At 40.7% G+C, this 20,981-nt stretch overlaps 1 protein-coding gene across 1 annotated transcript in view; it reads left to right on the top strand.

The window, feature by feature from the left end:
* Positions 1-590: 590 nt before the first annotated feature.
* LOC112817819 (uncharacterized) overlaps positions 591-20,981 on the top strand; it is a gene marked incomplete at its 5' end in the record, with an annotated part of 41,012 nt that continues 20,621 nt past the window's right edge. Inside the window, 5 exons of the mRNA XM_073890464.1 lie at positions 591-795; positions 4,933-5,381; positions 6,346-6,486; positions 7,598-7,681; positions 13,568-13,733. Coding sequence (XP_073746565.1) covers positions 591-795; positions 4,933-5,381; positions 6,346-6,486; positions 7,598-7,681; positions 13,568-13,707 — 1,019 coding nt within the window. The remainder of the gene's footprint in view (positions 796-4,932; positions 5,382-6,345; positions 6,487-7,597; positions 7,682-13,567; positions 13,734-20,981) is intronic.

The raw sequence follows: 20,981 nt of genomic DNA, 5'->3' as shown, positions 1-20,981 counted from the left end.
AGTCAATCAGAGAAAGACATGTATCATATGATCTCTCTGATAGGAGGAATTCTTAATCTCAGGAAACAAACTGAGGTTTGCTAGAGTGGCGGGGGTTGGGAGGGGTGGGGTGGCTGGGTGATAGACATTGGGGAGGGTATGTGCTATGGTGAGTACTGTGAATTGTGTAAGACTGTTGAATCACAGACCTGTACCTCTGAAACAAATAATACATTATATGTTAAAAAAAAAAAAAAGAAGAAGATAGTAGGAAGGGAAAAATGAAGGGGGGGAAATCAGAGGAGGAGACGTACCATGACAGACTATGGACTCTGAGAAACAAACTGAGGGTTCTAGAGGGAAGGGGGGTGGGGAGATGGGTTAGCCTGGTGATGGGTATTAAAGAGGGCACATATTGAATGGAGCACTGGGTGTTATATGCAAACAATGAATCATGGAACACTACATCAAAAACTAATGATGTAATGTATGGTGATTAACATAATAAAATTAAAAAAAACTTTTAATTAAAAAAGAAAATTCAAAAAAATTTTTTAAAAAGTCTGAAATTCTGTTTTCAATGTTTTATATTCTCTTTTTTTAATCTTCAGAGGCCTGTACAGTATCAGAAGACATCATGAGAACACATAATATACAATTACGATGGTCTTCTGAGACAAAAATTTATTCTAAAACAAGGGATGTTATTGAATTTGAATGTATCTCTGGATATCGTCGAAAGAGCCCGCCGCATACATTCCGAGCCACCTGTTGGGAAGGGAAACTGATGTATCCTGAATGTTCGGCAAAATCGTGGTGAAGATGCAGTCCTAACATAAAAATATGTACATTTACTCAGAATTTTTCATTATCAATCCAATTCTCAGTTTATTTTGTCAAGTATTGTGTAACTCATTTACATTCATAAATCAGAAGTTGTATTAAATATTTTGTGGATGATGTAATTATAATCAGAGAGATGGATAAATCACTTCTTAAAAGCGCCTCATTAAAACTTGGCAAACCAAAATGCTTTGTGTCCTACTCATAAAGTATCTATGGCAAGAAATTAGATTCAATCACTCCAGTGCCTACTTCCAACCATCTTTCCCTCTAACTTTCTCATAGCTTCTTCCATAACTTCTGGGGCTGCCTGAGACTCTCCATTTCGGAGGAAATGGTTGAAAATGCTTTTCTCCATCTTTAATATAATTTTACTTCAAAAATACATAAAAATATAACTATGTCATACCTATGTTAGTAATAAGATGTAAGTAGTTATTATTAGCTTTTCCTTATCTACCAGATATAAGCTGTTATTATCTACTTGTGCTTATCTACCAAATGATGAAATGCAAGATCTTCTACAAGATGGCTATCTAGCACACATAAAAATTCAAACAAATCATAAAGAGAAATTAGAATCTAATTGGGTACATACCTAACTGTCATAATATAACATGAAAAGTGACCAAAAAAATCTGATATCAAGTATAAACACACACATGCACACACACATACACACAAATACATAGTATGCTTTGGACACGCATAAATGTGTATAGAACAAAGATTGTCTGGAAGTACAATAAAATATTTATAATAACTACAGTTGAATTTAGAGATGCTAGGGGTAAGAGTTGGTGGCTAAGTCCTTACGGCTCACCTGTATTTTCCATGTTTTCTATCTTTAATATGTATCAGCTTTGAACCACAGTAAAGGTGGTTATTTTAATGGGGTGCCTGGCAGGCTCATCCGGTGGAGTGTGCTCACGATCTCACGGTCGTGAGTACGAGCCCCACGTTGGGTGGAGAGATTACTTAAATATGGAAATAAATCTTTTTAAAAATAAAATAAAGATATATTAAAAGTAAGGCAATATATGTTGAGAATTATGGGGACCTCTTTGGTAATGATCTTCAAATCTAATGACATCTTCATGATTTGGTTTTGGAAACATTCAACCGCAAGTGTCTGAAATACGATTTTCATGTTCATACATTTCCAACAACATAATTAGTTAAAATCACTTGACTGTACACATTTTTAACTTCTACAAAAACATGAAAACTTCAAGATGAAAATAAAGATATAATTAAGGTAAATATATCTTAAGGTGATATCTTGTTACTTCATTTTGCATCAAATCAAGTGGTATTCTTAGAATGTGTAACCTGGCTGTGTATAATGGAGCCAGTTTATCTAAATCTGAATCACAAGTGACAGCCAGTTTTCTCATGTTTAAAGGACATTGTTACAATTGGCAAGTTATCTTTGCTATTAATATTGGTATATATACTATTTCTCCAAAACCTTTCACCTGATGCTTGTGGAATCTATTTAGGACACTTAACCTGTAATCAGTACAGCCTATAACTAATCGTTTTCATTGTTGCCTGCAAAATAGTGATTTTTAAGACAAATTCTATTCTTTTTCTGCACTTATTAATTGTCTTATGTAAAGGTGAGTGTTAATTTGCCAACTTCTTAGACTTTTACCTAAAAAGATTTGGGAAATCTTTATTTTTGCTCTTTAATTTCCAATTTTGGGAATAAGGACTTGATGATAGTGACCTGTGATGGCTTTAAAGGTTTTGTCTTTTTTTTTTTTTTAACATTCTATCAGCACAGATTCATGAATTTTTATTTATTCAATTTGTCACAAACAATTATAGTCATTATTCTTTGAAGCTCAAATTATCCCAAATTTGGCTAGTGAGTGCCTCTTGAAACTGGCTCCTGATTGCTTTGTAATACCCACTAGTTTCTGAGTGTTTCATTTCTTTTTAGCACAACACAATGTTCCAGGCTCGCTGTATACTTCCCTGACCAACACCCGTAATCATGCGGCTTTCCAAAAAAGTCTGATTCTCTTTATTGGGAAATAGTGTTTAGAATACAAGAACTGTGTTGTTGGTACTAGATGGGAATGTCATTAAATGTCTTTTTGCTTGTCAGAAATCTGAAATAGAAATGAAATTTAAAATTCATTGGCTCCTATTGGATCTTACAATTCAGAGTTATAAATAATACAGGGCTGAGAAACTTTTAAATACACTTTCTGTCTTTTCTCTTTATTCATATATTCTAATATTTCTTATATTTCAGAATTTTTAAAAATAATCTTAAGAGTATAATGTAAATGTTACTATTAGCAGTTAAACTGCTGAATGAAGTTTAAAATGTCTTTGCACTTATTTTGTCCCAGGATGTTTGACTGTGAGTGTAAGTACTCTCTTCAAAAATGACTTGAAATAATTCTTAACTCTGATTAATAGAGCTTTACACTTATTTGTGTTAGTATTTTTTTCTCAGTTTTAGATTTTGTTTCTTCCTCTTTCAAGCTAAACTTAAAAATATGAAAAACACCTACATTTTTGAGAAGATTTTATTTATTTATTTCAGGGAGAGAGAGAAAGGGGGGATGACCAGAGGGAGAGAAAGAAAAACTCAAGCAGACTCCTCCCAGCAGAGCAGATCCCAGTGTGGGACTCAATATCACCACCCTGAGATCATGATCTGAGCTGAAAGCCAAGAGTCAGACACTTAACCAACTGAGGCACCCAGGTGGTCCAAACACCTACAGGCTTCAAAAGTCAAAGTAATATGAGAAGTATGCCGAGTAGTCTTACTTCCATCATATCTGTTCCCTCATTTAATAAAGTTATATTTTTCTTAGTTTCTGACATCCTTCCAGTGTTCACTAATCGCCTTTTTTCACAGAGAAGGGAGATTATTTTACACATTTATCTATAATGTGTTTTCGTATTTATTTATTATTTAAATTTTAGTATCTATTTCCAATATTCCCGTGATAACCTTCCTCAGCAACCTGGGCAGAGCCTGCCTCAGTAGCTGTGCCGCAATCGACTTAGTCAACAACACAGTCTGGCGTCACCCCCCACCCACCCACCCACCCACCCACACACACACACCCCGGAAGTGTTGCTGGGTAGGGGCCCAAAGGGAGAAGGTTCTGTGGCATTGTCCTCCTCTGGGCTCCTCTGACTTCGGCCTTGTGGCTGGGATGCTTCAGAAGAAAAGTCTGGTGGGTCAGAAGTGTAGGAGGAACCCAAATTGGGGGCGGGGGGTGGGGAGCTAGGTGGGATTAGGACCCCCCTCCAAGAATGGTGGTGGTGGGCAGACACTGTGGAAGGCCTCATCTTTGGACAGTCAATGTGGAATTTTTCTTTGTGTAACTGTGTCATCCAATCAAACAACTGGGATTTTTTTTTTTTTTTTTTTTTGGTGGATGGACTCTCTGCCCTTAACTTTTCATATGCAAGATTTAATTTAGTAGGGGCCCGAACCCCAGGTGTGCACAGCAGCCCCTCTCAGGGAAACCCAATCTCTCACCCCTGTCGGAGACTTTTTAAATATATCACTGGAATTCTGCAAAGCACTGTGTAACGTATCACCTACATTACCTCAATGCTTCCTAAGGGAAACCCTATGAGGTAGGTGTTACATCCGTATCTTTCAGAGAAGGCAGGAGTTTCAGGAATAAGCCGTTGGCCCATGATCACATTGCTAGGGAAAAGCCAAACCATAATTTGAACCCAATCTGTCTCACAGATACTTTTTTTATAAGCAAGGTTATTTCATTAGTTTTGGAAGCAACCTCCCCTCCCCAGATAACGGCTGAACTCAAAAAGCAATAACGCTTTGAAAAGTTTACCTAAAAGTGGCCAAAAATATTCTTAAATAGCTTTGAAGATCATTTGTAGTTTTCTCCTCATAACATGCGGGGCAAACCTGGGACAAGGGTGGATTCTCTGTTATTGTTATCATTTCACGTAATCCTGAGACCTCTAGCGTACAATAAAATGTAAAGACTTTAATAAACAAAAGCCCTTAAAATAATTCGAGAGGCCTGCAAAACTAATAGAACACAAGAGTTCAATTAATTTTGTGGAGCTGAACTAAACTGAATGGCACAGAGGCTGACACAGTACCGACCGAACGCAACCTAACACCGACCGAGTGGACACTAACCAAGTCAAGGTTGCCACTACCGGGTCAATAGACACCTGCAGGCGCCAGGAGCTCGCGCAGGCGCAGAGCCGGGCCGAGGGAGGGCGACGGAGCGGGAATCCGCCCCGCCTTCCCCAGGCCCCGCCCGGCCTGCTTCAGTTCCCGGCCTTGCCACTAGGGGCGGCCGCGGTCCCCGCAGCGCCTGCCGCCGCGAAGCCGAGCGGCCCCGGTTTCCAGCCGGGCCCCTTTTGCAGCTGGGCCCCAGCGTGGCTGCCCCCATGGCTGCGGGTCGGGAAGCCTCCGCGTTCTCGTTTCCCTGACAGCCCCGGCTTCTGTGCTCTCCTTCCCCTCCCCAGGCCACTCCAGCAGAGATGTTTGCCAAGGCCTTTCGGGTCAAGTCCAACACGGCCATCAAGGGGTCGGACAGGTGAGGGAGAGAAGGGGCGTGCGGCGCCCGCCAGGGCACCCAGACATTTCCCAGTGCAGGCTGGCCCACAGCCTCTCTGAGTGAGCTAGGTCAGCCGACCTGGGGTGGAGGCCGAGGGAATGTCCGGCCGGGGAGCGGGGGTGGGTTAGACACATTTTGAGGGCGAGGAGGGAGAACAGGCCTGGTTTGTCTCCCACGCTATCTTTTGGATATTCTAGTTAGTTTAAAGGAAAACGTAATTCAGTCAGCGCTTACGGACTGCGGTCTACATAAGGGGTTGAGGGTTCAAACACGAAGGATTACAGGTTCCCCGCCCTCCAGAGAGCCTCGAGTCCCTTAGGAAAAATCAGAGGGGCACCGCGAACTACAACTACAGGAGAAAAGGGATGCGATTACTTCTCGCAGGAGGGACAGATGGAAGGTGAAGTGGGAGAGAATTCAGGGCCATGTTTTAAGAACTGTATCTGTATACAGTGTTGCAGATGCTGATACCACGTTGCGAATTTTGGAACCAGTGTTCTCTAGTCACTCTTGGTGCCCTCGTATAGCTTTTTAACCGTACACTGACAGATTTGCCAGGCAGATGTGAGGAAAGGGGTGGGTCCAAGGGCTAGGCATGGAGTCTGGAAGGTAGGGCTGAGTTTCTAGTCGGGCTAACTTGGTTACTCACTGGTTCTCAGTTTTCCTCTTTCTTTGTAAAATGGAAAGACTTGCCCCCAGGAATATGTGAAACTAGATGAGACATTGGATGAGAAAGAGAATAGGATGTTTTGGAAGAGTGTATGAGACTAGGGCATCATAAACCAGCTTTTCCTTGGTCCTTGTGATTTTATAGTAAGTCCTTCGGAGTCCTTCGTATTTATTAAAATCCGTCCAGGCAGGATTCATGCCAGGTATTGGTTTGCTTTCTGCAGGAGAAAGCTTCGGGCTGATGTGACCACTGCTTTCCCCACTCTTGGAACAGATCAGGTCTCTGCCTTAGTACCTGGAAAGGAAGAGCTCAACACTGTGAAGTTGTATGCTCACAGAGGGGATGCAGTGACTGTGTATGTGTGTGGTGGTAACCCCATCCTATTTGAACTGGAGAAAAATCTATATCCAACAGGTATGTCAATAGGATGGAGATGGGCGTTACTATTATCCTTGCCTAACATCTGTTTCTCCTTCTTTCTTTCCTTAAACTGCCTTACTTAAAACGTGAAGTGCAGAATCTCCCAATATCATCCCTGAGGATCTTTTTGGACCCAGTGTCCCTAGAATTGGGTCTTTCAAGATCAAAAACTGCTACAGGAGGGAGAATAACAGGGCCAACACAGGAAGAGGGTAGTTGGGGGGGGGGGATGTTCTGGGAGGAAGGAATAATAGTTCATAGTGGGTTAAGTAGGGATGGAGCTTAAGTAGGTTAAGTAGGTCTTGAAAAGGGTGGGATTTCAGGACATGTAAAAAATATTCTTAAAACTTCACTAGCAGGATTTTCTTAAGAAACTGACGAGATACGGTGATAGGAAGGAAGCTAGGTTAATTAAACTACATACCCGGCTGTCTTAGTGATGTACTTCAATCGCTGTATCTCACAGGATTCTTTCTGAGGCTCTCCCTGGCTCTCAGGATCCTTTGCTTTCTCTCTTTGTCACAGATCTCAGACATTCAGTGTCCTTTTCTCTTTTCCGTAGCTGCTGACGCCTACTTTGTCACTTGGGGCTCTTGTTCCCCAAGCTTGGCTGCAGCGGTGCAACGCGGTCTCCTTAGGTTACCTGTGCCCCCACTCCACTTTGCGGCTGTACCAACATAGGCCCTTTTTGATCTCAGGTTTTACTGCTAATCACTGTGAACACAGAGGGAATAAAAATAATAAACATGGGGAAGTTTCAACATTTCCTACAGGCAGGCGCCCTGTTCTTCGCTTCCTTGCTTCTGAGGTCACAGATGGAATCCTTGCTGGGGGGTCTGTCCCCGCTTTTATCTACCGTGCCCATTGCTGCTGCCGCATCCAGGTGGGATCACAGGGGCCTCCCAGTCTCAAGTGACAATCCAGTTTTTTAAGTATCTGCCTGCTTTAAGAAGGAAACCTCTTTGGGCCTCACAGCCTCCACTCTAGCTTTGAGTTGAGTTTCTTTTCTGTTTCTTAATTTAAGTGACCTTAGTGTTTGGCTTTGCCAGTTCCCTAGGGGATTGACCTTTTGGCAATAAGTCTCTCTGTGTCTCTTTTTGGGCAGTATACACCTTGTGGTCCTATCCTGACCTTCTCCCAACGTTCACAACATGGCCTCTGGTGCTCGAAAAACTGGTCGGGGGAGCAGGTAAGAGGATTTTCCTATATTCTGGCTATTGGCCGAAACCTACTTAGTAAGGGCCAACTACTTTAATAAATGCACCCATTTCCTGTGTTCATACAATTGAAAAATGGAATTTTTCCCCCATGTGGTTTTCCTCCCTCACTTGGCTGCTTCCATAAGGTCCCTGGGCCGCTAGGGCCCTGTTGAAAGCCTTCAATAAGCTTCGTACTTTGTACTTAAATCAGAAAATGCTTTGTGAATCACATGCTATACTTTAAATCAATAAGCTAAATTTTGGAAAGCAGAATGAGAGATCATGGAGCCTGACTCTCAGCTTGGTGCCTCAGTTTAACCACTAGCCCCCCCAAGGGAAAAGGCCTGACGCTCAGGTTGCATTTCTTAATTTTCATTATGAATAACCTAGTTGATAATAAGTGTTTGTTGGTTGAGTGAATGCATAAATGATGAAGTAAAACTTGGAATAGGTTAGAGGCAGAATGTGGGTTGTGATGCTTTTGTCTTGTTTGGTGCCCATTTGATGCTGCCAGCCCTAGTGGTGCCCCCTGCTGGTCTGCCGCAGGTACAGAAGGGGGACCTCTGTGCCATTGCCTTGGTTGGGAACAGGTACTGTGCCTGTCCACTGTGCCTTTGGGGGGAAAACTTAGGTAAAACTGGGGAAGGGGGTGGGAAAGGACAACATCCAAAGCTTATGGATAAAGATTAAAAGAAAAAAACGGATTCTTCTTCCAAAAGCACAGAGTGGGCCATGGGTAAATGGCAGTGAGCCTGTATGGGTGATTGCCAGGAGTTGGGGGCTGAGAGAAATAGGGAGAGTTTAGTCAAAGGATACAAACTTTCAGTTATAGGATAAATACAGTTGGAAGATCTAATGGATAACAAGGTGATTATAATTGGTAACACTATATTTTGTAACTGAAATTTGTTAAGAGAGTAGAATTTACGTGTTCTCCCACTGACCCCCGGCCAAATAAGAGCACAAAAAACAAAAAGAATAAACTTTGGAGAAGACAGCATATGTCTTTCTCACTCACTATTTTAAAGTTACTTCCTAACACAATGTGATAGTGAATAGTGAATATTCAACAAATGTTTGTTAAATAGATAAATGAATATTTATGCCTGATAGTTCTGTTTTGATCTCACAATAAAGCAATATGCTATTCCTTGTTTGTTCTGTTTATAAAAATTACTGTTGTCTACTAAACACAAACATGCACACTTATGTAATCTCAAACACACACACACACACACACACACACCCTGAACTTTGGGAAAAAGTAAGTCACATACAATCACTTATTATTTTTGTTCTTGTTGCAGGTCCTGCTGAGATAATTTACAAAATTATCTTTATGCCAAAAGATAGTTGTTTAGGGAAATCCAGGGGGCCCACAGCAAGAAAATAACTAGCCTCTTTACTTAGGAAAAGGAAAAATATACAGGCAATATAATCCATAACTAAATGATTGACAATTTCAGGACTGGAATGGTTCATTCGGACTAACTGAACTGTTTCTCTAGCTACTTCTGACTGTTAGAGCTGCAGGCTTTAAAGAATGGTTCACCTGCAGATGCTCATAGAGGTCTATCAGAATACATTTAGGTTCTGTATAAACTATATAGAGTAAGGAAAACATTCAAAGAATTTTGAAAAGCAATACATTTAGCCCATTAATAAAACTGGAATAATATTATAACCACACCAGGTAAAGAAATATTTTAAAATGAGAAAAGTGCTGCCTGTAGTTAGAAGGAGCCCAAGAAATAGTTTAATTCCTTCCATTTCCAAAGGTGGATTTATTCTTATAATTATACTGATAGTTTTAATTTTGCTTCAAAATGTATGTAACATATTTGACACTTAATATTACACAGTAATATAAGACAGTATGTGTATGTTTGTGTTACTAAGAATATTTTCACATTTTATATCTCTCCCACTTTGTTTCAGCCAACTCAGTCAAAGCAATAAACATTTTTTAGTGTTTACTGTCTGTCAACAATCTGGTTCCAGGGACATAATGATGAATATAAAACACAGTCCTTTTCCTCAAAGAGCATAGAGTATATGTGAAGGGGTCAGGGAATTATATAGGAAAACAAATAATATAATAAAAATATATTATTTCTTTAAATTGGTTTTGTACTTAATATTCTAGCATGATTATTATCTGATGCTATTATTTTCTATAATATCATTTCAATGAATACATTATTTACTGTTGTTAACATATAATTAGCATGACCAATCCCCGATCCTAGAACATTTATGTCTTTCTACTTTGGATTTAGGCTATAATGTTGCAATTAAAAGAAAGACATTTATCTCAGTATTTTTATATCTCTCTGGACCTCAGAAACCATATCAGGTTAAGGAATATTGAATTTATTTTTGTATACTAATTAGTTAATGGAGTGGTATAGTCAAAGCTGGAAGTTGAGGAATTAAATTATTTAGAAGGGTATAAAGCAATATTAGAGCATAAGAAGTGGTAACTAATTTGATAATAGAGGTCATCAAGACAAAGGACATCAGATATGATGAGTTTGGCCCTACAAGACTAGTTCACTTAAAAATATTATTGAAAGGCTATTAGGCATTTGTATTACAAAAGGGAAGAAGTCACCATCCCTACCTGTTATCGACTGAATGTGTCCCCCAAATTCATATATTGAAGCCCTAACCTCTAATGTGACTGTATTTGGGGACAGGTCCTTTATAAAAGCAATTAGGGTTAGATGAGATCATGAAGGTTGGTGTCCTCATGATGGGATTAGTGCCCTTGTTCAGAAGAGGCACCAGAGAGCTCTTTCTCTCTCTCTCTCTCCCTCTGCTCACATAGAAGAGGTCATGTGAACACACAGCAAGATGGAGGCAACCTATACCAGCCAGGAAGAGAAATCTTTTCAGAAACTGACCAGGTTGACATCCTGACCTAAACTTCTGGTTTCTAGAATACTGAAAACAAATGCCTATTGTTGAAGCCACTGTCTGTGGTATTTTGTTATGGTGGCATCAGTGACTAATAATCTACCCTTGGGAAACAAACCAATAAACACAGTCTTAAGTGAATAGGACTCATGCTAGGAGACATACACACCTAGCATACTATCACAGCATATCAGAGGAAAATTTAGCTGATGTCGTGAATTCAGGGAAAGCATATGTTCTGTAGAATATTATACCAAAATCTCAAAAGGTGAATAAGAATCAACCAGGAGCAAAAGTTAGGAAGGAATATTTCATCAGAAGAAATAGCATAAGCAGGAATACTCACAGCAAAACCACACTGGTTGGTACTTGTAATGGGCAGAATTCTAAGATGACCTCTCTAAGATTTTCACTTTATTCTCTTGATTCCAGAAAGAAATGTAAATATGATGAGATATCACTGCTATGATTAGGTTATTAATCAATTGACTTTGAGTTCACCTGGGCATGTCTGACTAACCAGAGAATCCCTTAGCAGGATCCAGGGCCTTCCTGAAGAAAGAGAGATTGAAGTGTGAGAGGGCCTGGGGAGGAGGTCCCAGGGAAGGGAGCTAAGAAAAGCCTGAAAGAGCTTAGAGCCGTCCCTGGCCAAGAGCCAGCAAGAGAGTGGAGACCTCAGTCCTACCACTGCAAGAAACCGAATATTGGCAGCAACTCTGTGAGCCTGAAAAGGACACTGACCTGCAGAAAAAAATGCATAGCCCAACCAACACCTCGATTTCAATCTTGTGACAAGTTGAGCAGAGCACCCAGATTCCTGACACATAGAAAGTCAGTCTCTGCTGTTTTAAAGAACTGACTTCGGTAATTTGTTAGGTAGCAGTAGAAGCTACTACCTTAGTAGAAACCATAAAATATGAAACTAAAAGAAGCTAGATATAGGAGAGGTAGATAGGATTTCATGAATCTTCTGAAGTTCTTTAAGGAGACTTGGACTTCCTTATGCGGATAGTGGAGATATCTCTGAGTGATTACAAGCAAGGGTGTGGGGGGTCAGATTTCATTTGTGCAAGGTTGCTCTGTCTGCAGTTTAGAGGATAGAAATGTGGGAGTTACCACTCCCATGTAGAAGGCAGCCCTCACCTGGCAAATATGTGAGGAGAGCCTGGGGAGAGCCGAAGTGGTCAGAGTGAAGTGAATGCATTAAACAAAACTAACAGGTGAAATGACAGGCATGGGTATTATATGGATGTTGAAGATAAAGGAACAAAAAAATGTCTAGAATGATTCTGAGATGTCTACTATATGTGTCCAGGTAAATGGTGAGCTACAGCCTTTACTGGAAACACAAGGAGGTGTAGATTTGACTTGGTGGATGGGACAAAATGATGAATTAAATTTTAAAATACTGTACTTGGGGTGTCTACAGAAGAAAATGTGAAGAATAAGTGATGTCCCAAATCTGTTGTTCCTTTTTGCTTGAACTGTAATTAAAAACCTTCTTCTTGGAAGAAATTAGCATTTCTGATAAAATGTTCAAGCAATTTCAAGATAAACTTTTAATGGTATTCAGAATGATTCTGGGAAATGAATCCCCCTCCCACCCAGTTGTCAATCAAAGAGTCTAATGATCCAAGTGTTTTTTTCCTGTTTTAATTTTGTATGGATATTCTATGACTCTCCCCCACCCACCCCTTTAGATGTCTCTCACAAGCATAAATCTTAACTTGCCTGCTTCAGGAATCAGCCCTTGTATCAAGATTAAAATAATACTTGCATATATGGTCCTATCCCAATATTTTGAAAATTTTATTTTAGACAATGATCTGGCTGGTAAGAAGTTAGTTATATCAGTCTCCATACTGTGGGAAAGATTAGACGATGAGATAGAGCTAGTGGAGCTCAGGAAGGAGACAGAAATGGGACAGTCAAAAAGCTGAGAACCAGAAAAACACGAGAACCTTGCTGTGTGAAAACAAAGATGAAATTTAACTATTGTATTTTGTAACAGTTATAATGGTAAATTATAACATATATTAAATATACCATATTTAGGGGTGCCTGGGTGGCTCAGTCAGTTAAGCATCTGCCTTCGGCTCAGGTCATGATCCCAGGGTCCTGGGATCGAGCCCCACATCAAGCTCCCTCTCTCTCTCTCTCTCCCAATTTCTCTCAAATAAATAAAATCTTTAAAAATATATATATAATATTTATACAAAAATTATAATTTGAATAATGCTTGAAAAACTGCCTTTGCAAATACCCTTTATAGAAAACTTTTAAAAGCTAGAATTGGGCTCCCAATCCAGCCAAATTAAAAAAAGAATTGAAAGAGAGAAAAGAAGGAATGACTATCTAAAAATTAATTTGCTGGTGAATAGAATCCCCCAAAAAGAACTGGCTGAAGGCACTATGGGGCTGATAACACTCGAATATGACCTGGAATCAGTTTGGCCACAAGTACTTTCACTTCAGTTAAAATCAGGCGACATGGGAGAATGTGTTGTTTACTTCACCAAAATTAAAGCTGCCCAATGAGACATTAAATCACCAGGAGATTCTAATCACAAAATCCAATCATTTCTGATTTTGCTGGTTATCAACTTTGGTGAATATTAATTTATTAAGAAAGTCTCAAACCAGAGTCCTGCCTGACTCCTGAGAAGGAAGTAGCTCCACAGCAGACCCTGAGGCTGCCCCATCCCATAAAATCAGACACGACCACTCATGAATGAAGTATCAGTAATTGTGTGAAAAAGGCTTTGTGCTCATCCATCCACCTATTCGTTTACATGTCCATTCATGTATACATTAATTGCTTGCCTTCTATGCCTTTACTTTGCTCGGTGCTGAGGATACATGGTAAACTAACCAGACAGAATCCCTGCCCTCATGAAGCTTACATTTTATCAGGGGATATGGATATTAAACAAATACTATAAAATTAACATTTCTAGGGGGCGGAGCAAGATGGCGGAGGAGTAGGAGACCTAGATTTCATCTGGTGTCAGGAATTCAACTGAATAGGGATCAAACCATTCTGAACACCTACGAACTCAACAGGAGATTGAAGAGGAGAGTAGCAACAACTCTCTGAACAGAAAAGCGACCACTTACTGGAAGGTAGGATGTGCGGAGAAGTGAATCCGAGGCGATATTCGGGAGGATAGGCGGCGGGGGAGGGGGCCTCTGTCGGCCGCTTCTGGCAAGTGCTAGAGCCGCGGAGCACAAAATCAGAACTTTTAGAGTCGGCTCTGCTGAGGGACGTTGCTGCAGTGGCTAAGCGGGGAGTGGAATCCTCCTGGGACAGTGTGGTCTCAGGACCCTTGGGGTCACAGAAAGACCGGGACTGCCTGAGTGCAGCAGAGCTCCCAGGTATCGGAGCGGGGAAGCCGGCTGCAGAGACGGAGCCGAGGCGCGGTCTCTCAGCTCGGGGTTGCCATACACTGTGATCCGCGGTCCAGCAGGGCCACTGCTCCTGCAGCAGGGACCCAACAAGCGGCAGATCCGGGGAGACTCCCCTTCCTCCCCCGGGAGGAGTGGCGCGGGAACGCACCGCAGGGATCTGCTGGGTTTGGAGACTCCACACGGGGTCGGGTGCCAGAGATACAAACGCTTGGTCACAGTCCGGGTGAGCACGGAGTGCGGCTGGAGACCAGGGAGACGGGAGTGACTGCTTTTCTCTGGGGGCGCCCTGAAGAGCGGGGCCCTGAGTTCTCAGCTACTCCGGGCAGAGATTGGGAGGCCACCATTTTCGCCCTGGTCCTCCAAAGCTGTACCGAGAGCTTGCAGGGAACAAAAGCTCCTGAGAGCAAACCCGAGCAGCTTGCTTAGCCCAGAACGACAAGGGAGAGGCAATTCAGCCTCCGGCAAAGACATTTGGGAACCACGGCAACAGGCCCCTCCCCCAGAAGATCAGCACAAACAGCCAGCAAGCCAAGACCAAGTTTACCGATCAAGGAGAACGGGAGAACTCCAGCGCTAGGGGAATAATGCACATAGAATTCATGGCTTTTTTTTTTTTACCATGATTCATTAGTTCATCAAAGTTAATTTTTTAACTTTTTTTTTAATTTTTCTTTTTCCTTTTTTCAACCAACATCTTACCAATCCCTTTTTTAAAAAAAACATTTTTTATTTTTCATTTTTAGAGTCATATTTTATCCCTTCATAGTAGTTACCCTTATTTTTGGCATATATATATAAGTTGTTCTCTCTTTAAAATTTTGAGATACAGTTTCTTCTAACAGATCAAAATATACCCTAAATCACTAGTGTATGGCTTTGTTCTAGTCTCCTGCCTGATCATATTCTCTCCCTTTTGTCTTTTTTTTTTAAATCTTCTTTGTTTTTTCAAACAACTTATCAATTCCTTTCATAAAATCTTTTATAATTTTCATCTTTACAGTCATCTTCCATCCCTTCATTGTATCAACCCTTATTTTGTACATATATGTCTTTCTTCCATTAAAATTTTAGGAGGCACTTTTTTCTAACAGACCAAAATACGCCCAAAATCTAGTGTGTGGCACTGATCTATGCACCATCCTGATCATATTTAATCATATACTGCTTTTTTTTCTATTGTTCTGTTTTTGTTTTTATCTTTTTTCTTTTTTTTTTCTCTTTCTTTTTTCTTTCTTTCCCTTTCTTTTCCCCTGGTTTCAGGTCTTTTCTGATTTGTATACAGTATATTTGCTGGGGATGTTGTTAACCTGTTAGCATTTTGTTCTCTCATTCATCTATTCTCCTCTGGACAAAATGACAAGACGAAAAAAATCACCTCAGCAAAAAGAACTAGAGGTAGTACCGTCAGCCAGGGACCTACTCAATACGGACATTAGTACGATGTCGGACCTAGAGTTTAGAATGATGACTTTAAAGATACTAGCTGGGCTTGAAAAAAGCGTGGAAGTTATTAGAGAAACGCTTTCTGGAGAAATAAAAGAACTAAAATCTAATCAAGTCAAAATCAAAAAGGCTATTGATGAGGTGCAATCAAAAATGGGGGCACTAACTGCTAGGATAAATGAGGCAGAAGAGAGAAGCAGTGATAAAGAAGACCAAATGATGGAAAATAAAGAGGCTGAGAAAAAGAGAGAGAAACAACTACAGGATCACGAGGGCAGAATTCGAGAGATAAGTGATACGATAAGACGAAACAACATTAGAATAATTGGGATCCCAGAAGAAGAAGAGAGAGAGGGGCAGAAGGTATATTGGAGCAAATTATAGCAGAGAACTTTCCTAATGTGGGGAAGGAAACAGGCATCAAAATCCAGGAGGCACAGAGAACTCCTTTCAAAATCAATAAAAATAGGTCAACACCCCGACATCTAATAGTAAAACTTACAAGTCTCAGAGACAAAGAGAAAATCCTGAAAGCAGCTCGGGAGAAGAGATATGTAACCTACAATGGTAGAAACATTAGATTGGCAACAGACCTATCCACAGAGACTGGCAGGCCAGAAAGGACTGGCAGGATATCTTCAGAGCACTAAACGAGAAAAATATGCAGCCAAGAATACTATATCCAGCTAGGCTGTCATTGAAAATAGAAGGAGAGATAAAAAGCTCCCAGGACAAACAAAAACTAAAGGAATTTGCAAACACAAAACCAGCCCTCCAAGAAATATTGAAAGGGGTCCTCTAAGCAAAGAGAGAGCCTAAAAGCAGCATAGATCAGAAAGGAACACAGACATTATACAGTCACAGTCACCTTACAGGCAATACAATGGCACTAAATTCATACCTTTCAATAGTTACCCTGAATGTAAATGGGCTAAATGCCCCAATCAAAAGACACAAGCTATCAGATTGGATTAAAAAACAAGACCCATCCATATGCTGTCTGCAAGAGACTTAGACCCAAAGACACCCCCACATTGAAAGTGAGGGGGTGGAAAACCATTTACCGTGCTAATGGACACCAAAAGAAAGCTAGGGTGGCAATCCTTATATCAGACAAATTAGATTTTAAAACAAAGACTGTAATAAGAGATAAGGAAGGACACTATATCGTACTTAAAGGGTCTATCCAACAAGAAGATCTAACAATTGTAAATATCTATGGCCCTATTTGGGACCAGCCAATTATATAAGGCAATTAATAACAAAAGCAAAGGAACACATTGACAACAATACAATAATAGTGGAGGACTTTAACACCCCCCTGAATGAAATGGACAGATCATCTAAGCAAAAGATCAACAAGGAAATAAAGACTTTAAATGACACACTGGACCAAATGGACTTCACAGACATATTCAGAACATTCCATCCCAAAGCAATGGAATACACATTCTTCTCTAGTGCCCATGGAACATTCTCCAGAATGGATCACATCCTAGGTCACAAATCAGGTCTCAACCAGTACCAGAAGATTGGGATGATTCCCTGCATATTTTCAGACCACAATGCTTTGAAACTAGAACTCAATCGTAAGAGGAAAGTCGGAAAGAACTCAAATACATGGAGGCTAAAGAGCATCCTACTAAAGAATGAATGGGTCAACCAGGAAATTAAAGAAGAATTTAAAAAATTCATGGAAACCAATGAAAATGAAAACACAACTGTTCAAAATCTTTGGGATGCAGCAAAGGCAGTCCTGAGAGGAAAGTATATAGCAATACAAGCCTTTCTCAAGAAACAAGAAGGTCTCAAATAGACAACCTAACCCTACACCTAAAGGAGCTGGAGAAAGAACAGCAAATAAAGCCTAAACCCAGCAGGAGAAGAGAAATAATAAAGATCAGAGCAGAAATCAATGAAATAGAAACCAAAAGAACAGTAGAACAGATCAACGAAACTAGGAGCTGTTTCCTTGAAAGAATTAACAAGATTGATAAACCCCTGGCCAGACTTATCAAAAAGAAAAGAGAAATGACCCAAATCAACAAAATCATGAATGAAAGAGGAGAGATCACAACCAACACCAAAGAAATACAAACAATTATAAGAACATATTATGAGCAACTCTATGTCAGCAAATTAGATAACCTGGAAGAAATGGGTGCATTCCTAGAGATGTATCAACTACCAAAATTGAACCAGGAAGAAATAGAAAACCTGAACAGACCTATAAGCACTAAGGAAATGGAAGCAGTCATCAAAAATCTCCCAAGAAACAAAAGACCAGGGCCAGATGGCTTCCCAGGGGAATTCTATCAGACATTTAAATAAGAATTAATACCTATTCTCCTGAAACTGTTCCAAAAAATAGAAATGGAAGGAAAACTTCCAACTCATTTCATGAGGCCGGCATTACCTTGATCCCAAAACCAGACAAAGACCCCATCAAAAAGGTGATTTCCAGACCAATATCCTTGATGAACGTGGATGCAAAAATTCTCACCAATACTAGCCAATAGGATCTAACAGTACATTAAAAGGATTATTCACCACGACCAAGTGGGATTTATCCCTGGTTGCAAGGATGGTTCAACATCCGGAAATCAATCAACGTGATACAATACATTAACAAAAGAAAGAACAAGAATCCTATGAACCTCTCAATAGATGCAGAAAAAGCATTTGACAAAGTACAGCATCCTTTCTTGATCAAAACTCTTCAGAGTAGAGGGATAGAGGGTACATACCTCAATATCATAAAAACCATCTATGAAAAACCTACAGCGAATATCATTCTCAATGGGGAAAAGCTCTCAGCTTTTCTAAGGTCAGGAACATGGCAGGGATGTCCACTATCACCACGGCTATTCAACATAGTATTAGAAGTCCTAGCCACAGCAATCAGACAACAAAAAGAAATCAAAGGCACCCAAATCGGCAAAGAGGAAGTCAAACTCTCACTCTTTGCAGATGATATGATACTGTATGTGGAAAACCCAAAAGACTCCGCCCCAAAACTGCTAGAACTCATACAGGAATTCAGTAAAGTAGCAGGATATAAAATCAGTGCACAGAAATCAGTGGCATTCCTATACACCAACAACAAGACAGAAGAGAGAGAAATCAAGGAGTCGATCCCATTTACAATTGCACCCAAAACCATAAGATACCTAGGAATAAATTTAACCAAAGAGGCAAAGGATCTGTACTCAGAAAACTATAAAATAGTCATGAAAGAAATTGAAGAAGACACAAAGAAATGGAAAAACGTTCCATGCTCATGGATTGGGAGAACCAACATTGTGAAGATGTCAATGCTACCTAGAGCAATCTACACATTCAATGCAATCCCCATCAAAATACCATCCACTTTTTTCAAAGAAATGGAACAAATAGTTCTAAAATTTGTATGAAACCAGAAGAGACCCCGAATAGCCAGAGGAATATTGAAAAAGAAAAGCAAAGCTGGCGGCATCACAATTCCGGACTTCCAGCTCTATTACAAAGCTGTCATCATCAAGACAGTATGGTACTGGCGCAAAAACAGATACATAGATCAATGGAACAGAATCGAGAGCCCAGAAATGGACCCTCCACTCTATGGTCAACTAATCTTTGACAAAGCAGGAAAGAATGTCCAATGGAAATAAGACAGTTTCTTCAACAATTGGTATTGGGAAAATTAGACAGCCACATGCAGAAGAATGAAACTGGACCATTTCCTTACACCACACACAAAAATAGACTTCAAATGGTTGAAAGACGTAAATGTGAGACAGGAGTCCATCAAAATCCTAAAGGAGAACACAGGTAGCAAGTTCTTCGACCTCAGCCACAGCAACTTCTTCGTAGAAACATCGCCAAAGGCAAGGGAAGCAAAGGCAAAAATGAACTATTGGGATTTCATCAAGATAAAAAGCTTTTGCACAGCAAAAGAAACAGTCCACAAAACCAAAAGACAACCGACAGAATGGGAGAAAATATTTGCAAATGACATATCAGATAAAGGGCTAGTATCCACAATCTATAAAGAACTTCTCAAACTCAACACCTAAAGAACAAATAATCCAATCAAGAAATGGGCAGAAGACATGAACAGACATTTTTTCAAAGAAGACATCCAAATGGCCAACAGACACATGAAAAAGTGCTGAACATCGCTCGGCATCAGGGAAATCCAAATCAAAACCTCGGTGAGATACCACCTCACACCAGTCAGAATGGCTAAAATTAACAAGTCAGGAAACGATAGATGTTGGCGGGGATGCGGAGAAAGGGGAACCCTCCTACACTGTTGGTGGGAATGCAAGCTGGTGCAACCACTCTGGAAAACAGTATGGAGGTTCCTCAAACAGTTGAAAATAGAGCCACCATACGATCCAACAATTGCACTACTGGGTAGTTACCCCAAAGAAACAAATGTAGGGATCCGAAGGGTTACATGCACCCCAATGTTTATAGCAGCAATGTCCACAATAGCCAAACTGTGGGAAAAGCCAAGATGTCCATCAACGGATGAATGGATAAAGAAGAGGTGGTATATATACACAATGGAATATTATGCAGCCATCCAAAGGAATGAAAGCTTGCCGTTTGCAATGATGTGGATGGAACTGGAGGGTATCATGCTGAGTGAAATATGTCAATCAGAGAAAGACATGTATCATATGACCTCACTGATATGAGGAATTCTTAATCTCAGGAAACAAACTGAGGGTTGCGGGAGTGGGGGTGATGTGGGAGGGATGGGCGGCTGGTGATAGACATTGGGGAGGGTATGTGGTATGGTGAGCGCTGTGAATTTGTAAGACTGTTGAAGCACAGATCTGTACTTCTGAAACAAATAATGCAATATATGTTAAGAAAAAAAAGAAGAAGAAGAAGATAGCAGGAGGGGAAGAATGAAGGGGACTAAGTCAGAGGGGGAGACAAACTATGAGAGACAATGGACTCTGAAAAACAAACTGAGGGTTCTAGAGGGGAGGGTGGTGGGGGGATGGGTTAGCCTGGCGATGGGTACTAAAGAGGGCACATTCTGCATGGAGCACTGGGTGTTATGCGCAAACAATGAATCATGGAACACTACATCAAAAACTAATGATGTAATGTATGGTGATTAACATAACAATAAAAAATTTTTTTAAAAAAGAAAGTTTGAATTATAAAAAAAAAATACCTGACCTTATGGGGAAATAGGTTAGAGGACGTGGGGGGCAGTGAGAAAGCTGGCGTGGCAGAGCCAGGGTGGGGCTCCAGTGGGTGAGGCCTCTGTCTCTGGCACAGAATGGGACCAGCCACTGACCTGCCCAGCTGCACTGACCTTGAGAGCAGCAATCAAGCACAGGGTGGGGGTGGGAGGATGGGGAGATTGCGGGATTGGGCGTCGGGGCCCAGGTTCTCAAGGCTTCCAGAGGGTTATGTGCCACTCAAGCATCACCACCTTGGAATAATGGCCATGCACACCTGTTCCCCATGTCAGGGATCTGCAGCAACTTAAACTTCAGTCCCCATCCAGAGGGA

This window comes from Callorhinus ursinus, unplaced genomic scaffold, assembly GCF_003265705.2.
Source record: "Callorhinus ursinus isolate GAN/ISIS: 27379988/994484 unplaced genomic scaffold, GSC_fseal_2.0 scaffold269, whole genome shotgun sequence".
NCBI lineage: Eukaryota > Metazoa > Chordata > Mammalia > Carnivora > Otariidae > Callorhinus > Callorhinus ursinus.
Note: the sequence above shows the minus strand (reverse complement) of the source record. Positions and strands in the feature narration are given on the sequence as shown.